This window comes from Triturus cristatus, chromosome 7, assembly GCF_964204655.1.
Source record: "Triturus cristatus chromosome 7, aTriCri1.1, whole genome shotgun sequence".
Taxonomy (NCBI): domain Eukaryota; kingdom Metazoa; phylum Chordata; class Amphibia; order Caudata; family Salamandridae; genus Triturus; species Triturus cristatus.
This window is the reverse complement of record NC_140590.1, coordinates 1,181,968,855-1,181,990,092: the sequence shown is the minus strand read 5'-3', so window position 1 is coordinate 1,181,990,092 and position 21,238 is coordinate 1,181,968,855. Positions and strand designations below refer to the sequence as shown.

The window sequence follows — 21,238 nt, the reverse complement described above, 5'->3', positions numbered from 1 at the left end:
CTTTTGGGGGATAACGTCCCACGTCCAGATATTTCAGTCAGAAAAAGGAGCTGGTGGGGAGGAGCCTATGTTACCTGAGACATTTGACGACATTCCACCAAATTGCCTCACACTGTGGGTTGTATATAATACACGCCTTTTCCACTAGGTGGCGGCAGCACTCCCTCAAACCAAGCCCTTAACTTTGTGATGGGACAAGCAAGCAGGGAGGCTCCAGCGCCCGTGACGCCAGCGGAAGATGCACCTGAAAGCTCTGATTTCTCGGTGCCCGCCCTCAGGGAGGGCAGTCCAGGAAGGAGAAAAGGGCTAAGGATTCCGAAACCGAGAGAAGCACCGGGAAGAAGGCGAACAAACAGCTGTGGGATGAGAAACGGGCGCAGGACAAGGCGGAAAATACAAGGCGCGGAGTGTAACCCATAGCTGCGGAGTCCCGGGGGAACCAGTGCACCTGTCACCGCGGAAGTCCGTCTGTCGCAGGTAACCTTTCTTCAGCACCAAGAATCCGCCAGCAACTACTGACTCCAGGGGCCTTAGTATAACCCACAATACGCTACAGCTCATTGGGTTAATGCCCCTGCTCCTAAAACCCGTGAGTGTAACCTGCAGTCATCGCCTCAACTTACAGTAGGAAAGTTCAGAGGGGTACTGCGCCTGCTGAAGCACAGACTGTGTTAGTTGCTTGCTTGTTCCAACCCCCACATCACTGGCTCTGACTTTAATTCTTCCACATTAAGACAAAAACTCTGTCGTGTTATTGAATAATAGCCCTGTTCTTTACCGAACCTTAGAACAATTCGGTGTGTAGGTGCACTATTTAAATAACGTAGGTTCTGATTATTTGAGCTGTGCCATGATTCCTTCATCCATTCAGTCACTCCAACCCACATCGGTAGAGGGCCGTGGAGACCTAACGCATAGTGTTATCGAAACTATAAAATACAATGTTGTCGACACCATGAAGTTACTGATCAGCAGACTCTGTGCTCACCGGGCCAGCTTACCACGAACTACAATTGTACGTTACATAAAATACGAAAGTGTCTGTAAATGTGAGTGAAGTTCCTCACACAGGAGCCAGACCCCGGGCACGCCTGTTGTGAGTTGCCTGGAAACATCCCGGGATGGGACAGATGGTGTCCTCACTCAGGCGCAACATAACATTTTTTAAAGGAGCAGTCACCATATCTTTGCTGTTTACATGTATGAAAAATAATCCGTCTATTCATGGAAACATTGAGATGACACCGTGTGACGTCGTCACAAAAGGGTGAGGAATTTAATTAGAGGGAGAGAGCAGGTTTACAAATGGTAGCTGTGTGTTATGGTCTTTTTGGTGAAATGTTAATCCATATAAATTACATATTTAGCTGTTTGTGCATAAAGACGTGTGCTTTCGGAGTTAACAATTTACGGAAAGTATGTCTTTGACCCTGCGCAGTGCATTTACATATAAATGACTGTCATGATGGGCTGGTGAATATCTTCAACCAATGACAATTTAAAAAATCATTTACTATTCCGTGTACTTCAATGTCCTAAACTGAGGACAGTACGGGTTATCGCTGATAACGTGTTTATTACATAGCTCTCCAGACCCAGATTTTACAGTTTCTAAGCGCTGTTATATACATGTTATTGTTATCTAGTGTAATACTGTTCACTTTATCCGCCTTGTAAAGATGGAAGGCTGACGTCACATTGCCTGGTTTCAAACACGTGACCTTTTAATCAGACTACAAGCAGGCAGCAGGTGCCTAATTTGTTGATTGGTTTACTGGTTTCGCCTCTGACCGGGTTTGCGTGTAATTGGCTGGCGTAGATGTGCCGGTGTCTGTCCTCCGTTGACACCCCTTTGAAGTTCAGCTGACACTGGAGGCCCTCAGTAGACAACCCTGTTAGATATAATGGACTATGATTGGTGCACCGCTGGATGTCCACCGTTGACAACATTTTGGGATACAGTTGACTGTCGTTGGCCTATTGATGGATGTGTTGGACGCATGTCGCATTGAAGGGTAATTGCTTGACATTGATGCACTTGTAGGAGTCCTTCACTGGAAGCCCATTTAGATGTAATTGACTATCATCAGCACACTGGTGGGTCTTCAATAGACAACACTGTTAGATATACATTGACTGTGGCTTTTGCACTGCTGGATGTCCACCATTGATGACACTTTGCATATAGTTGACTGTAGTTGGTGTTCTCATGGATGTCTGAGGTGACACTTTGGAAGGGAATTGCTTGACATTGGTGTAGTTGTCGGTGTCCTCCACTAAGAGCCCATTTAGTTATAATCATCAATCATCAGCATAATGGTGGTGACCACGACGACTGACCTCCCTTTCAGAGATCATTGACTGTTAATGACGTGCTGGTGACTTCGACTGATAACAATTTTTAGATTTCGTTCACTGTCGTTGGCATGCTGCTGAAATCCCTCCACAGATGACGCGTCAAGATATAATTGACAGTTGTTGGCATGCCGGTGCATGTCTTAGACGGATGACGCTTTGGGAATTGTCTGACATTGATATACCTATGGCTGTCCTCCACTGAGAGCACAGTTAATTGTAATTGACTGTCATCGGCATACCGGTGGATGACCACGATTGACAACACTTTCAGATATAATTGACTGTCACTAAAGTCCCGGTGGATGACCATGACTGGTGACAATTTTTAGATTTCATTCAGTGTAGTTGACATACTACTGAAATCTCTCCGCAGATGATACGTCACGATATAATGAACTGTTGTTGGCGTACTGGCAGATGTCTTAGACAGATTACACTTAACGATGTAATTGACTGATAATGATGTACCTGTGGATGTCGCCCATTGAGAGCACATTTAGATGTAATTGGCTGTTTTCAGGGTGCGCGTAGATGCCTTACACTGACAACGCTTTAGACTGAGTTGACCCTCATAGACATACTGATGGATACCCTCAACTACTTGACTGTGGCTGACTTGTTGCCGAATGTCGTCCACGGAGGACACTTCAACATATAGATGGTAGTCTGCTTACTAGTGGCCATCTACTACTGGCAATGCTTTTAGATAAGACTGACTGTGTCACTGATGCACTGGTGGATGTCCAGGACTGGTGGATTTAGCAGACTGTCCTCTGCTTGATGCCATCCACAGATGACCCTTTAAATGTCATTGAAGATCATCGGCGTACTGGTTGATGTCCTATACGGACAACACTTATAGATATAATTTATAGTCGATGATGTGCTGATCCATGTCCTCTACTGATGACACCTACAGGTTTGATTGACTGTTGTCTACATACCCCTGGATACCCTCCATGGATGCTACTACAAGATATAATTAACGGTTGTTGGCGTTTTGGTAGAGTCACTCCAATGACAGCAATGTAAGATTTAAACAGCTGCTGATGATGTTCTCCTGGATGTCGTCCATGGACTACACGTTGACCTATAATCCATTGTTGTTGTCAATCCTAGTGGATGTTCACACTGATGACAGTTTATAGTTAGTGCTCCTGTTTTTAAGGTATTTATTCTTTGTACATTTCTATCTATTTTCATCCTTACTTTTTTCTCATCTCATTGGTTATCAACCATATTTTTTTCTCTCATATCATTGGCTAACCTCCATATTTATTTTTTCTTTGGTGCAAAGATTCAATTTTAACTAGCATATTTCCACATTTATGTAGCTGATAAATGCACACTCGCACGTCACTGTTTGTAGGATTTTGGTACTGTAAGAAGGGAGGTACAGTAAAAATATGCATTCACCAACTACATTAGCATTGCAGGATAAGCACATGCGGCAGTCCTGAGTAACATCATGGAGAGACGGACACTCGAAAGACCATCTAAGTCCTCTATTTGTCTGCATTTAAAAAGGAGTACAGGTAGGAAAACAGATTGTTTCCTGTCTGGAATTCTGTGTAAAAGTCAGTAAAAACGGAACAGTAGGAGCCTTTTTTTAAATAAAATAATTGGCTATTATTGGCATACTGCGGATGCACTCTTCTGAAAGCACTTTTATTTTATATCTAATTAACTGTCAGTAACCTACCGGTGAATGTCGTCCACTGAGGGGCAAAGAAAAATAATGGGTGGAATACTTGAATTAAACCCAATCACTGCTCAAAGTGAGGCAGCATTCCAGTCCATTGTTTGTTTTGCTCAATGTGCCACTCCATGCAAAAAACACTCTCATGTCATCCACTGACAGCACTTTTAGATTGAATTCACCAGCAGCCTGCTCACTTGTGTCCTCCTTTGCCACCATTTTGATATTTTGACTGATGTTGACGTAACGGTGGAAGTCCGCCAATGCCCCCACCATAGATGATTGACTGTCGCGGGCCCTTAGGATATGCGACTTCAGCATCTAAGTGTTGATTTGGTGTTGCATAGCTTGCCTTTTGTGCACATTTCCTCTTACAATACCTCTGTCCCTGTTTTTTCCTTAAGTTGTCACTGCGCATGCAAGTACGTGGGCGCAGAGGAGTATTTCTCATTGTGGAAATTTACACATGCGGATGATGCATATGTCGATTCTAAAAGTGTTCAGAAAACACCTAATTTCACAACTCCAGCCGGTTATATATAGTTTCAAATTCCATGACCTAAATAGTTGCATGTCTCACGCTGTGGTGTTTCATCACCCTGGCCATCCAGGCTAAGTCACTGCTTTGTTTTCCTTGTATGCACTGCCCGTTTGTGCCCTCAGACCTCTTAGTGGTGGTGGTGGCCGGAAATAGTGTCCCATGTACGTTGAAGTATTTAGCCCAGCACACCGATAACAGTGATCTGCAGGTGAACATTTTAAGATTGGAGTCAGTGCCTGTAACGACCTGGAGTGAGGGGATCTCCCTCATACAAATACGGTTTCTTAATATTGGTAATTTGATTGTACTGGCACTATTTTATTTATTTACATCACCAAGAAAGATTTTTAAGAGATAAAGCAAGGCAATATTTATTTTTATTTATTAGGAGGAATATGTGAGTTTCAAATACTTAAAAGGCTTCATTTGAATTTTAGTGCTATTTTAGCTGATGTCCTAATTTTGCCACATGACACAGATTTGTGTGTGCTTAATAACACTGTGTTTTACATGAAGCATGCATGTATCACTTCTATGTGACCATAGTACAGCACTGAGTGCCATTAAGATACGCTTTACATGATTATAATGAATTAAACAACATTTTTGTATAGTTTATCTTTTGTGTGAGGTTGAGTCGTTTTCAACTGAACCCGAGTTAGTTATGTGCTGGCATTTTTTATTTTTACTAACCAACAGTAATTTCAAATAACATGAATAACCGAGGTTTCCTGATTTGTTCTTCAGTAAGGTAAACTGTTACCTATTCTCTGACTACATTATATTTTTTCAAGTGAGCCCAGGTGCACCATTATCCTATACATTGTTTTGTTTATCCAGGTTCCCTAATGGGTTGCTTGTATTTTACACCGATGCAGAAACACTGCTGCACTGTTGAAATGTTTGGCACACTGGCTGAAGCAATGCAGCAAGTCATGGCAGAAGGCCACGCCACCCCTTCCACTGGTCCCACCATACGGTGCTTAATTTGTAAAAGAGAAGTGCTGAGACTCAAAAGTGTTTTCTCAGAACCCTGCAGCAAGCGCTATCCAAGGTCAAGTGACTGAATACCAAGGCTGCGTGGTCTTGATTCCACCTCATGCCTCTATTTTCCACCACCAGTCTCTTCCTGCCACTTTACTTCACTCTTGCAGGTTCGTGTCCATCACCCGCCTCTCCTCTTGTCACTGTTTTTCCTTCTTTCTCTTCCTCCTTCATTCCACCTTTTGTGTTTTTCTCTCTATTGCTCTGGATCAAGGCCTGTTGAGGAAAAATGAGAGCTAGTCCCCAAACATGAGTTTTGTTGGGCCACACCGGCTGAAATTAAACACTGCCACCACTGCAGAGACAGTGCCCTCAAGAGCATTGCCATCAATGCTGCCTCCTGAGGAGTTAGCAAGCTATAACAATGTTCCTTGCTAAGGTCCAGCCATGCATTTCTTAGCTATATAGTAACATGGAAGGACCATGGTAGGCAACCAGTCAACAACGGGTTCTCCCACACGGATCACACCCATTAACCGCCTCTCAGGTCTGCATACTCACTCGCCCACAGTGCACACATGTTCAACTTCACCCCAGCTCCATTTGCGTCACACTGCCATTCCCCTCTGCTCCACTTAGTCACTGTTAGAATAAATCACGTTGTGCCTAGACACGCCTCCTGAACACATAAGGGAATTGAAGTGCGAAGGTGTATGCATTGCATTGTATTGTATTGCAGCATATATATTGTGCTTTATACCCCCAACGAGGCAGCAAAGAGCTCTGCTGCCGATCAGGTCCTTGGAGCCCTTTGGAAATCTATGGCTGACAAATTGTTGTATGTAGTAGGGTCTTGTGCCACTGCCATCTCATTGGAGGGAGAGGAGGGGATGGAGAGCTGGGGGGGGGGGGAGATCTTCAAAGACACCCTGCCACACAATGGTCATCCCTTCTGATTTAGAAATGGCCTCTCCTGCTCCTCGCCACCGTGGCTGTGTTTGTGAAGCAGGTGGGTGCCCAACGGCGGGGCGGCAGAAGATTGTGACGGGATGGATTTTTAGTTGAAAGCTGAGTCTTCTACAGAGTGGCAGTTCTGTGAAGCAATTCAAACTGAAGTACCCACCATGTAAGTGGAAGCTCTGCATGCTTTTAGATTGTTTTGTCTACTTTCCACGAGTTTTTAGCTGTTTTGTGTGATTTCTCTTATGTACAATATCATACACTCCACTTCCGGACCATCTGATCTTACAGGGTTTCGGATGCAGAAACTGGGGAGGTTTACAAATTTCTCTATTTGTCTGCATTTAAAAAGGAGAACAGATAGAAAAACATAGTTTTCTGTCTGGGTAAATGTGTAAAAGTCAGTAAAAACGGAACAGTAGGAACCTTTTTTATACTATAATTGACTATTTTAGGCATACTCACTGCCGTTTGTTATCCTATTCAATCCAACTACCAGACTCTTATGTCCACCGCTGAAAATTAACTCCTATTTCCCTATACTAATCCACCACTAATCCTCTTTGGGTTCTGTAGTACAGTGATACTCGCCGAAAAGCGCTTTGAAGCCTCATCAGGGGTAGTAAGCACTATATAAATACAGTTACAATACAATACAATTGTGTGTCCCCCACAGACCACAATTTGCTAGATACCTTTGGCACGAGTGTCTTTGAGGAGATGAATGATGTGAGGGTGGGTGGCAGGGAGGCTGCTGTCACGTGACTGGTACGTGCTGTGCTGGGTGTGTGTTGGGTGTTGCTGCACATAATTATCCGTTGCAACAAACAAATGATGGACGGAATGCTGACAATGCAGACATTCTCCACCAGTCAAGAGATCTGGGTTAAATCCATCGTTCTTTTGCCCACTACGCCACCCCAGTTCAGACATGGCCATATGCAAATCAGTCTTGACCCTGTGCCTCATGGGAACAGTCCAGCCCGAACTGCCAAGCCATGTCTTCCCTGGACCGGAATCAAGCATCCTAGGACCGGTTTCTGGCTATCAGCCGTCATCAGCCAGGATAGCTTGACTCCAGTGGCGTAGTGAGCACGGGACCCACGTCTGGGCATACCCATCCCACTTAGGGCGAAAAGCGTTACAACAAACAAATGATGGACGGAATGCTGACAATGCAGACATTCTCCCCCAGTCAAGAGATCTGGGTTAAATCCATCGTTCTTTTGCCCACTACGCCACCCCAGTTCAGACATGGCCATATGCAAATCAGTCTTGACCCTGTGCCTCATGGGAACAGTACAGCCCGAACTGCCAAGCCATGTCTTCCCTGGACCGGAATCAAGCATCCTAGGACCGGTTTCTGGCTATCAGCCGTCATCAGCCAGGATAGCTTGACTCCAGTGGCGTAGTGAGCACGGGACCCTCGTCTGGGCATACCCATCCCACTTAGGGCGAAAAGCGTTACAACAAACAAATGATGGACGGAATGCTGACAATGCAGACATTCTCCCCCAGTCAAGAGATCTGGGTTAAATCCATCGTTCTTTTGCCCACTACGCCACCCCAGTTCAGACATGGCCATATGCAAATCAGTCTTGACCCTGTGCCTTTGGCACGAGTGTCTTTGAGGAGATGAATGATGTGAGGGTGGGTAGCAGGGAGGCTGCTGTCACGTGACTGTTACGTGCTGTGCTGGGTGTGTGTTGGGTGTTGCTGCACATAATCATCCAGCCACGCGCAGTGAATGGAAGGGGTTACCAGTGTCATGTGGCAGTACTGCAGGGGTGCTGTGATGTGACACCATAGGTACCTTAGGATGGCATAGCTGGCAACTGACAAGAAGGCCTTTCATTATCTGTGACCAGGGCTGGCCTTAGCCGTGGTGGCGCCCTGTGTCACATTCTTTTTTGGCGCCCCCATAATCTCCTTTAAAACGAATTTCCTCACTACCACCCCACAAAGTGCCCTTTATCTCTTCATAGCCCCTGTCTGACCTGTATTATTTTTTTTGTCGCTTTACTCATAGTTCACTCACATTCAATTCTGTGATCTGCATGGTGCACGCTCTTTGCAGCAGGCACTTTAACCCTCTGCGCTATGTTATGATGAGTCAAGACTGCCACTAGACAGAACTCTGATCCCTCTTCAGCAGGAACATTAGTCACCAGCCTTATCTCGACTGTTTGATTGTTGCCTTAAAACTGCCAGGCGCAATCAACTCTGCAGCCCGAACTTTTAACATTATTTTTCAACTGAGCGACACCCTCCTCACCGAGGCCAGCCCTGGGTGCGGCTGCACTGGTCGCACCGCCCCAAAACCGGCCCTCTCTGTGAGTGACAGCTGTTAAATCTCATTCTCAGACCGCAGCCTCTAGCCGGGCAATCTAGGGGAAAAGGGCGACACCGAATGGAGCCTCAAGCCAGAACCCCCCGTGGTCCCTCTGCCCCACCGTGGCTGCAGGCTCCGGGGTGGATGGAGCCCACGCTTGAGGTCACTGCATAAGGTCTGACATAGTGTGGTGCTGTGGGGAACAGAGCCGGTGACGCTAGCCCCGTCTCTTCAGCTCAGGAGCACGGTGGCACCGCACAAGTATGAACCAGGCATGTAAATCCCGATATCAGAGTCCGATGTCTGCTATGCAATGCCACAGGTGTGCCCTGTTGGACCTCCGAGCACGTGCCGCCCGCTGCCCAGGGGATGTCAGGACATACCTGTGAGGAAAGGGTATGCATACATGCATGACACCGTTATGCAAACATGCACCTAGAAGTCTTATTTACATACCTTCTAGTCTACGCAGCCGTAATTCAGTGTTCGTGTGACGTGGCAAGTTTTCTGCTGTCAACGCAGTCATGGATATTGTGAATGCCTGTGTGTTTGCATGTGTACTGGCACTCACGAGACCATCATGTCACTGTAGCCCCCAGCTGGCATGCGTGGAGCAATCAGTGGCTGCCAGAGAAGGAAGTGGCATGTCTTGCACTGGGAACATTGGCATCACATGCATGATGTGTTTAGTCGGTCTTGGTGAATATACTGCACTACGTGCAGTCCAATGCACGGGCACTCTTTCAACATTGTGCCCAACATTAATCTGCTGTGCCACGCATGGGCTGTCCTGCACCATGTGTAGCACGGTGTGGCACTGCCACGCCACAGCACACGGAGTAGCAGTCCACACTGGCCACCCTACGAGATGCCACCTACCAGTGCCGTCTTAATGCATGGGTACGCTGGGCAGTTGCCCGGGGGCCCCATGCAGACCAGAATTTAACACAAATTTTCCATTAAGTATTTGTATTCCTGGGAGTGGTTACGTAGGCAGGGCCCAGTGCACTGCTTTGTCTGGGAGCCTGTGGTGCTGTTGAGACGGCTCTCCCACTGGCACTCTCAAAAGCATGAATGAGCATTAGCAGTACCAGTGCCTTGACAGGGCAGACATGGCGCCGGAGCGGCAGTCGTACAGGGGAGCTCTCTGAAGATGTCCAAGGTCACACGGTGGGAGTAAAGCCTCTGCCATCTCACAGCCTGTGCGGCTGACGACTGCGGGCCGCGCTCCTCCTATGTGCCTCGCCACAGTGAAGGCGCCGGGTCCAAGTATTTTTACTAAACTCCCACAATGCTTCATTCATCTTTGATGCCATTCACCTGTGTCGGGTTGGTAGTGTGGTCATCTCCTTGTGTTTGCTTTATTCGCCCTAAGTTGGCAGGGTCTGCCCAGACGTGGGTCCCTTGCTCGCTTTGCCTCTCGATTCAAGCTAGCCTGGCTGATTAGGGGTGTTACCCCGAAACTGGTCCTAGGAAGCTTGTTTCCAGTCCAGGGAGGACCTGGCTTGGCAGTTCGGCCTGGACTGTTCCCATGAGGCACAGGGTCAAGACTGATTTGCATATAGCTGAGTCTAAACTGGGGTGACTAAGTGAGCTAAAGAACGATGATAGACTCAACCCAGATCTGTGACTGGGGGTGAGTGTCTGAAAAGTTTCAGAGCTCCGTCCATCATCTCCTTGTGTTTGCTTTGTCGTACCCTGACAGGGTCAGAAATGGCACCGGAATGGCAGTCGTACAGGTGAGCTCTCTGAAGATGTCCGTGGTCACACAGTGGGAGTAAAGCCTCTGCCATCTCACGGCCTGTGCGGCTGACGACTGCGGGCCGCGCTCCTCTTATGTGCCTCGCCACAGTGAAGGCGCCGGGTCCAAGTATTTTTTTCTAAACTCCCACAATGCTTCATTCATCTTTGATGCCATTCACCTGTGTCGGGTTGGTAGTGTAAGCGTCCGCTGACTAATGTGTTCTGTATTAAAATCTAGTCCTACTTTGATGGACACAGTACGTTTGTGCATGAGATGTGTGCTCCTTCGACGTCGCTAGGGTGTTGCAATGCATTTTCTGCCGTGTGCCGCTCCCACCCTTGCAGACAGTTTCGGGATGGATTTGTGTTCGTGCTGCTACCTCGCCATTCCCTCCAGCCTGAATCATGACGTCTCTAAGACCTAGATCTCGGGTTTATAGCTCTTTGCAGTGATTCGCGTGGGTTTGAATGTGTGTAGGTCTCTGTTATTTTTAGCAGAATCCGTTCTGGCTGACTTACTCATTTGTGGGTATGATCTGTGGTTTTTCAGTGCCTTCCACCGACTATTCCTTGGCCACCTCTTGGAGTTCACAAGTGTCTGATGCGATTCCATATTTTTGGTGTCAAAATAAGAACCCCGACTTGTCACTCCCAGTCTAGACTTGCAGAAGATCTGCAGCTCTAGCACAGGCTTGTCCAGTGTCCACCCATAGTGTAAGTGCCACACATCACCTACGCCTGCTTACAGCCCTGCCTGCTGCTTTTGGCTTCATCTGTAGTTATGCAATTGCTACACTTCCTGACTCTGGGATAAGGTAACGCTCAATTGTTCCAGGGCCCAGAATGTAGGGAGGGATTGATTGGCCGGTCATCCATACTTTAAAAGGACCACGTGACACTAAGTGATCAGATGTCTGTGAGTGATGCAATTCTTTTTCTAACATTTCTTATTTTTAATGTCGTGGGTGTAGCAGATGCAGATTATTTTCCCTGTTTAATTTTTTACATACATGTTTGTTTGTTTGATGTACACAACCAAATGTCCATTTCAAAAGACCCTTTTGAATTCTGGTTAATGAATCGTAAATGCCGCCTTGGCTCTGAAAGTGCTTTAGAACCATACAAAAGGTGACCTTGTGCTACAAGATTTACTCAACATTACATAACAAGGACACTCTGCGTAAGCACGGATTTACACAATACAACAGTGCTCTATAGTTAAGGTTACACCAAAGATTTGATCTTCAAGTCAATTTTGAGTGCCAGGATGGCCCATGGACCTGGCCCAGTCCTTCTAACAACTTGTTTGGGCTCCTCCAAATAATTTTGTTCTATTTGGTGCGTAAAGATGTAAAAGGAGCCAGTGTAAGTGCTCCAAGTGGTTGTTGTATTGAAAATGTAAATAACATTTGTTTACAAAATGAAAAGGTGTAAGTGTAGCCACAAAAAAATGTTTTTCCTCCGCGCTTCTTAGGACTCAGTTGGAAGGGCATAAGCCAAAGAGTCATTGGACAAACTTCAGCGCACGCGGCATGCTCTCCTAGCCTCCTGTGAGTGGTGTGGTCTTTTGGGAATGTTAAAGTCTTGCTCCTGACTTTCACAGAGACTTCCCATTCAAGACATAGGTACTGAGCATGTGAGAGATAGAAATATCTGTACCTCTTTATTTGAAACCCTAACCACAGGACTTGAACATGTTGTCAAAGACAGCCATCTTGGGTTTGCCAATCTTAATTAGACTCTTTACTTCGTGTAAATAGGAGCTTCAAACACTGTTTAGTCCAACTCCAAAGATGACTGGATGTGTCACTAGCCTCTTCCAGAACATTCCAGTTGATTTCCTGCCATGCTGTGCGCAGCCGCCACATTTATGTTTTGGAGTTGGTTCTGTGGGCGCAGGTTTTCATATGTCTCTCCTGTGCATCCCCTCTGTTGAATAGTGCATTCTGCCCAGAGTGCAAGGTGGGCACCAGTAATGCGCACTTCTACCCAGCATGGCCTTTGCTCAGGTCCCAAGTCCAATACAGCTTACCCTTATTTTTGACTTCTCCTTTTCCTGGATCTTCCTGGGTATTTTGTTCTTACACTCTGAGTGTAAATGGCTTCTCTGCCACAATATTAAACTCGAACATATCGGTCTGCAAAAATATCTCGGCAGAACATGGAAAACAAAAATGCAGGCTTTTAATCGGTTCAGGGTATCCTACCATAATATTGTCTACATATGTGTAGGAGGACATAATACACATTCTGGTATATACATACAACATGAATGTAAACAATAGTAAGGTGAATATTACATAATAAACCTACAACATCACACCTAAAACTAAACCTAACTATCTTTAGTACTTACCTCCTGATATTATTGCAGGCGGTATTACTGTTGTGATTTCTTACCTTTTTACTCCCGATACGTGCCTGTGTGTTTTTTTTGTAGCAAGACAGCTTTCTGTGACCGTTTGTTGGTACACCCTATATAATATATGCTACATCGCAACTCCAAAATTAAGCAAACACTATTCTTTGAATAAAAGCGGTCAAGCAGACCATGGCACTGGGAAACAAGCCAATGGGAGACTCTGTGTAGTCTTAAAGATTATTAGGGCCCTGGGCAAGACATATTTTGCGGCCCCCCGTTTGAAACAATTTTGAATTGTATTCCCCCTTTTCTGTTAATTGAAGCCGAAATGATGGCAAACAAACTTTCAGCAACGGGGTTCACGCAAAAACAATTGAAATATGTCTTTCCAGGGCACTAAAAAAAATATTTACGTGGCCACTGGGCAAAGAGAGACAGGCTCAGGGGTAGAGCTAGGAAAAGAGGTGAGTGGATGAGATGTGGACATGTAAGTAAATTAGATAGAAATGTTACTTTCTCGGTGGGCCCCATTTGAAGGTGCGGGTCCTGTGCAAATGCCTGATTTATGTATGCCTTAAAACGTCTCTGGGGAGACTGGTGGCTTTGAAAGGTCAGCTGGCTTATGACATAGTAAGTATGTTTATTGGGGTGGGGCAGAGACACTCATAAGTTCAGCTTCTGCCTCATAAATGCCTATAGGGCCGGGGCAGAAGCAGCTTCATGTCTGATGCAACCTGAGCCACGTCAGCAGGTGTCTTTGCAAGTCTAGCAGACACTGGGTAAGTGGAACATGTCAGACACTTCTCAGAAAAGCCAGAAGGGTTGGGTCAGAGTCTGTCACTTGCCAGGCTGCTCCTTGGGACAGAGTTGAACAGAGACCATGTGACCTAGAGGGTTGACTCCAGTGCCTGCATGCAGCAGCAGGGTGAAGGGAGGGATGGAGGTGTCGTTACTCCATAAACACAAACTTGCTTTTCTTGCTGAACAACTCCAGGAACCACGTACAAACCGAGAGAGAAACCAGGGCAGAGCCTCGGAAACCAGTGCACTGCTCCTGTGAGGCGAGAGGCGGGGCTGGCTGGCCACGGGGGAAACCGGGGAGCCAGGGCTGCCTTCCTAGGGGATTAACCTGAGACATTCTTGGCTCATCGAGTCACAATAGCAGACCTGAAGGAACTGCGCACAATTTATTTTCTTAGTGACGCATGAAAAAAGGCTGCTCGTGGGGCAGTGGGCGAATGGCCCCACTCCAGGACTTTTTGTTTGATCTCATGAGTACAGGTCCAATCCAGGAGGGGCTTCTCAGCTTTTCATCTTTCTGAGGCTGATAAAATTAATACCATTGAATTGGGTAACAAAAAGTATCTGAAATACACACGTTATGTTACGAAGAAGTATTATGTTTTTTAAGTACTGTGCCAAAGCATTGGAAACGTCACACTTTTATTTTTTCCTGTCTGTACACCCTGTGGCATTGTAGCCAATATGTGTGTGTAAACGTCTGCTGTTAAATGAATCGTTTAGTCCCATTACAAAATAATTCAGGGAATCCCTACCAACCGAGGTGAAGAGGTGTAATTTCCTCATTACCTCTTCTGCAGAGCTTGGTGCGTAGGAATGTTCTGTTGTGAGGGTAAATCTCTGCTCTTGGTGGCCTGTTAGGGTTTTTGCAGTGATTGTTTCGTGTGAGGGTAAATCTCTGCTCTTGGTGGCCTGTTAGGGTTTTTGCAGTGATTGTTTCGTGTGAGGGTAAATCTCTGCTCTTGGTGGCATGTTAGGGTTTATGCAGTTATTGTTTCGTGTGAGGGTAAATCTCTGCTCTTGGTGGCCTGTTAGGGTTTTTGCAGTGATTGTTTCGTGTGAGGGTAAATCTCTGCTCTTGGTGGCCTGTTAGGGTTTTTGCAGTGATTGTTTCGTGTGAGGGTAAATCTCTGCTCTTGGTGGCCTGTTAGGGTTTTTGCAGTGATTGTTTCGTGTGAGGGTAAATCTCTGCTCTTGGTGGCATGTTAGGGTTTATGCAGTTATTGTTTCGTGTGAGGGTAAATCTCTGCTCTTGGTGGCCTGTTAGGGTTTTTGCAGTGATTGTTTCGTGTGAGGGTAAATCTCTGCTCTTGCTGGCCTGTTAGGGTTTTTGCAGTGATTGTTTCGTGTGAGGGTAAATCTCTGCTCTTGGTGGCATGTTAGGGTTTATGCAGTTATTGTTTCGTGTGAGGGTAAATCTCTGCTCTTGGTGGCCTGTTAGGGTTTTTGCAGTGATTGTTTCGTGTGAGGGTAAATCTCTGCTCTTGGTGGCCTGTTAGGGTTTTTGCAGTGTGCGCCTTGTGTCATTGAGGTCATAGTACAAAGTCCCTCCTTCATTTCTATCAAATTGTGATGTTGGAAGTGCAGGTAAAGGAACAGAACCCCCCACTGCCCGTGGTCATCAGAATGTGGTCACAGGAAAGGTGGTCGCTGCAGCAGCACCCACACAACATGGGGGACACCGGACCCCGAGGCTTCACCAGATCCCACTTGCCGGTGATCTACCCACTGAGACTTTAATCAGCAACTTCTCAGGAACTGTAAACAATAGTTGCAAAACCAGGGGTGTTACTTCAGCCAGAGGAGCATGACTGTAGGGGCAGGAGCGAGAAGCAAAGACCGCTTTCCTTCCATGCAGTAAATCGCTCACACACGCTACCTGGACGTGAGCATCGCCAAGGGACCCAAGTTAAGGGACATGGTGGACCATTACTGAGGAGAGCCTGTAGGCAGTCTCTCCACAATAATGTGGGTAAAATGGAGCGCTAGGCCTGCTTTTCACCTTGCTGCTCAGGCATCTAGAAAGGGGAGGAGACGCAAAAGGGAGGGATGGGGGGGAAAGGGAGGGGGGGGGGGGAGCTCTTATTTTATGTTTTATTGATGCTCTGCGAAGCAACACAGCAGCTACCGGCCTGTAACTTAGGCCCTATGTCTCACTGCATCGCGTTTGTTGATAACTCAATAAAAAGATTTCAAACTAAAATAATGTGAGTAAAAAGACCTGTCCAGGAACGAGAATTGTTGCTACCTCTGACACAGGGGTGTAACACAGGCCCCCGCGGTGCGGGGGGCCCCCTCGGCACTGCACTCTGGCCGGCGAGCTCCTGATTGAGCCCGAAGGGGGCCCCTCTACGTACCGTGCAGGGAGGCCCCCTCAATTTTCGTTACGCCAGTGCTCTGACAGTCAGCCAGTAACAAGGTGAGAGGTCTAAATCGCCAGCCTGACTCTTGGTTGAGCTGTACCCTGGGTACTGGAAATAGGGGCGCGGGTGTGGATGCTGCAGCCCCAAAATAACCATTCAGGAGTTCAGAAGATGAACAAGCATTAAAGATGACTTAACATTTTGTTTTTATCTTGTTACATTTGATGTGCTGTTCAAAGAAAGTGGTCAAATGTCAGTCTAGTTCTCTGACAAATTGCTGCTTATTCTTTTAACATGGAGATGGGTGTTTTCACTTTTCTTTCTCTCACTGAAAAATGTGACGATTTTGTAAAGTGAACTATGTGATAATCTTGATGGTGTGAAAGGAAAGGGTGTAGGACGTCGTTTTCTTCTAATTCAAAATAACGTTTTACTACCTATAAATTAACTGTATAAATATTTCAAAATAAAAAACCAGTTAGGAAAGCACAAATGAAGCCCTTTTTTATAATTGTGATGGAAACAAAGACTTTCATGGGCCCAAAACAATTCAAGACACTGTACTTAGTGATGCGCAAATAACAAATATTTGCTGAAACCCAATTTCCACACATTATCATCTGTGCACCACATAGAGTTGTATCAGTAAAACTGTAATCTGTGCAAATTTAGTGGTCATTTCAATGGAAAATGTGCTTTCTGTACATTAGTTCAGTGATGCAACATTGATAACAGCATCCCCAGTCTGCAAATTGTTCCAGCACCACTGCTGCGGATCTCACATTCCTTCTTTTAGATTGCCTTGACTAGAGATTTGGGATCTGAATTTACTCCACCTCCTCTCACTGGTGCCCAACATTTTCAGCTCGGGTGAACATAGTGGGAGATCCGAGGGCCTGCTCATGGTTCTGCTGTCCTCAGGACCCCCACAGATATCCCTTCTCAACCAAAAACCTGTGATTTGAGCTGTCTCTGTCCTTCCTACTTTTGCTATGTACCTGCCTGAATACTTGACCCTCGGACCAAACATTTGACCTCAAATAACTTACAAAGCTGTGCATGAAGGCACCATTCATACGCTTTCTCACTTTCTAACACACATTCCAATACACCTTTCTTTGACATCAACAAATCCCAGCCCTGCATCACCTAGCCAGGCCACTTCGCCTGGAAACTAGGGCAACAGGGTAACCCTTTGTTACAAGTATTGTTTGTTGTCAGTGGAAACTCGGGAACCAGATACTTTTGCAAGGACACTGAAATGCCAAGAACCTCCTTGACACTCACATGATAATGAGGAGAAGCAGTCGAGGCAGATTCAGGGATGGAGAGTAATGTAGGTTTCGAGTCTCCGATATAAATAGCATATGAATTGCGCGCAATTATTTAGATCTTCAAGCTTCTCTCGCATCCAGTACCTTCCCAAAGCAACGATCAACAGTTCAAGCTTCCATAATCCACACAGAACAACTACAGTTTGGTATCAAAAGTGCCAGCTTCACTCATGCAGAACTGATACACCACGAGCAACATATGTGCAAGCTTCCCTCACACACAGAACAGTTAATCTAACAGTAGCAGTAGTGCAAGCTTCCATCAGATGGCACTAATACCACACACAGTAGTAGTGCAGCTCCGTTGGTTTCCCTCCCACATTGAACATCTGCAGCATGTGAAGCAGAAGTGTAAGCTTCCCTTGCTCACAGAACAGATACAGCACATGCTGCAGAAGTGCAGGCTTCTCCCACACACAGATTAGGTGTAGCATTCAATGCAGTACTACAAGCTTCCCACACACAATAGATACTGCATGAGATTTTATAATGATTGTTACTGTGATTTGGACAGGGAGGCACCTCGGGACTGCATGGGTGTTACTACCTTGAGACTCCCTGGGGTGCTGTAGCACACCCAGCATCCGTGACATGCTCACTAATAGACGGTGTTGTAATTCATGCTATGTGTGCAGGGCGGTACAATTATCCTTGTCTCATTCTTGGAGGATTTGCTTTGAAGATGTCAAGTTAATTTTGATATATGCTGAGGTAGAATGGGCAGAAATTTTATTAATCGTACAAAAATATTTTTTTAATTAAAGTGTCTGTTTCTTCATTCATAGTGTCCTGACCAGGGGGCATTATTGCAGTGAACCATACTCTAGAATCCATTAGAATCCATGGTGGTGTGGGAGAATAGGCTAGAGGCCTGTACTAGGTGGGCATCTATTCTAGTCCATACCCTAGGCACAGGTCACATTTAGGAGCTAAGAAAGAGGTCCCACTGACTATTTCTTCTGTCTTTGCAGACCAGATGAGGGCAGAATGGATATGTAGATGGAATGGAACCCGGCATTAACAGTCGAGAAGAGGACCTGCGGTCATCCCAAACACAAGACGCACTGGAGGAACTTGTTGGACAGAATATTGGCTTAGAGCACAGGATCTGAGTTTTGGAACAGGAAGTTACAGTAGACTGCTGGACTAAACCACTGGAGTAAACAATAGCTTTAGAATCCACGGTTAAATTTAAATCCTGCATTTTAACATTGGATGGTAGCCTTGGATGAAACCGCTTGATGAGAGTGCTGGAGAACAACAGTGAACAAGAACATAGCTGTAGAACATTGGATGCTGACTTCAGTTGGTTCTGAACATTGAATCCGTAAGTTGGATGGTATGGTGGTCTAAGGAAGTTGGAGTTGAACACTGAGGTAGAACATTGGATTACAATTTTGGGTTGGAGTAGAACATTGAATGAGAACATTGCAGTAGGGCGTTGCACAAGACCGTTGGCTAAGAACACTGGATGAGACACTAGAGTAAAAGCTCTGCGCCCTGGTGGATTATCATGTTTGGCTTGTGACGAGGGACCATGACTTCCATGAAGACTGACTTCCCAACATCCCGAGATCTGAATCTCTTTGCAAAAAGTCGAAGGGATAAGTTCCGTAGGACTGGGATGATTTCTCCGAGTATGGAGGAGCACTTCTATCCATTCATTCTAGAGCGGCAGGACTCCTACACTGGAGGGGATCTGGTGGGCACTGTCATGGAGGAAGAGGAGGAGGACCCTGTTCTGCTGCTTCAGAGGAAGGAGAAAGATCTACTGCTCGCTGCCGAGCTCGGAAAGGCTCTTCTGGAACGCAATGAGGAGCTGGGCCGCCGCAATGAGAATCTCATGGCGGAATTCACTGACAAGATGGAGGTAAGCCGTCTGCATTTTCTTTTCTTTTTTAAAACAATGTTTGTGTTAATGTTTTCAAGAATGAGACCTATACAGTAATGCAGTGGTATGTAGAAAGCTCTATGCCAGGATACTGTGGCCTAAATATCGAGTACCAAAATATATTGAAAGCAAGTATACATAGCTAAGTGTAGATTTACTATTCCTAACTTCACCTCTGTATAATGAGTACCTTGATGATACGTATATCGTCAAGTTACACAGAGTCGGAGATCCGTGTAGAAAATCTATACTAAGCTACATGTTCTTGCCTTGAACATATTTTTTGTTGTCAATATTTAGCCCACAATATTTTCATATATCAATGTTTTGCTAACGATATTCGGTAAATAATATCTAACCTCTATGGTCAATATTCTGGATTTTATATTTGTTTGCAGATTTATGTGGAACACCTGATTTTCTGATTTACAACCACAACATCCTTGATCCTGAATAATCAGGCTTTCTTTGAGGCCATGGGACAGTAGAGCTAAATGTGGTAGACACCATCGGCTCACCTACATTTTGTGGCCACCAATCCCTTTTAGTGTTACCAGACTGTTTTGTTACATTCGATACAGTGACCATCCTACACTCCTCAGTGGAATGAACCACATTGCTACAGCTACGGGGACAAAATCTTGGTGGTTAGCATCTTTTTTTACAGGACCGCTTCTCTAGAGTGCGGTTACGGTGTCATTATTCTGATGACACGAGGGTGCATTGTGGAGGGCCTTAAGCGATCCCTGCTCTACCTGTGCTTTTTTAACATTCATGTAAGTCCACTACTTAAAGGTGAAGTAAACTGCGAATCCAGTCCCACGCAGATGATACCCAAATGTTGCTGGAAGTCAACGGATGTAGCTCCGAAGATGATAGCTTAATGGAATACATTAAAGTATGCAAGAACACGATGAATGGAAATTGGCTCCAGTAGAATGGAGCCAAGATGCGGTCAGTATAGTTTGGAAGACATTTGTGGGTCTTCTGCCAGGAGTCTTTGGACAGCGGCAGGTGAGATGTAAGGGAACACTTATGATGGCATTGCCAGCCACTCAAGTTACCAAAAGTTCTTTCATCTGCTGAAGAAAGTTAGTCACTTTATACCTGGACACCCAAGTCACATTGTGGTGGTGGGCTAGTGGTTAGGGTTAAGTTATGAAGTGGTGCAGCAGTCAATGCAAGATGTTGTCAAGTGACATTTCTCCTATTGGTTAGGGTGAGATGTGGCCTTGTAAATTACATGTTGGGTGCAGAACAAATACACTCTATCCCTGTATATTATATTGACCAAAAGTTGTATGATCTTGGAAAAGTCCACTCATTACAATGTCTTTCGTTCAGATGGACCATGTGTATTGACTCAATAGAGGAAATCTGTGTGTGTGTAAAAACCTGTCACTTGCTGTACAGCTGGCTGTGAACCTCATTCTGCACTCTAGGTCAACATTTCTGATTCCCAAAAGTGTGCAGCAGAAGACACCAGTGTCTCGTCCTTCTGCACGCTTCAGAAAGAGAGGACTTACCTGTGCTGTGGCACTGAGCCCAAGCTCACATAGGCTGTGGCAAAGGGACTTCCACCCCTGGTACTCCCTGGGCAGGCGGAAAAGATTACAGTCTATGTTGTACTTGGCAGCTTGAGTGTGTCCTTTAGCTGAATGTATGGAGCCACCGTAACAGCTGGTTTAATGATATTTACATAAACAAGCAAAAGGAAGTGGGAAGAGGAGTAGATATATCCGCTATGGCAAACAAGGTCACTTTGGTTTACACAGCTTTGCCAAAAGCAGAGAGGTGTGGCGTAGCGGCCAAAGCGGCTGACTCTGGAGCGCGGGGTTTACGGTTCTATCCCTAGCACCAACGGCTGCTC

The 21,238-nt window shown here is 45.7% G+C and overlaps 1 protein-coding gene across 2 annotated transcripts in view; it reads left to right on the top strand.

The window, feature by feature from the left end:
• Positions 1 to 213: 213 nt before the first annotated feature.
• The window catches only part of BICDL2 (BICD family like cargo adaptor 2), a 125,634-nt gene continuing 104,609 nt past the window's right edge, over positions 214 to 21,238 (top strand). The window contains exons 1-2 of one of the 2 annotated variants that reach the window (XM_085618516.1): positions 214 to 477; positions 18,449 to 19,347. In XM_085618516.1, coding sequence (XP_085474642.1) covers positions 19,015 to 19,347 — 333 coding nt within the window. In that variant the 5' untranslated portion in view covers positions 214 to 477; positions 18,449 to 19,014. The remainder of the gene's footprint in view (positions 478 to 18,448; positions 19,348 to 21,238) is intronic. The other variant, XM_085618517.1, reaches the window with a different exon arrangement.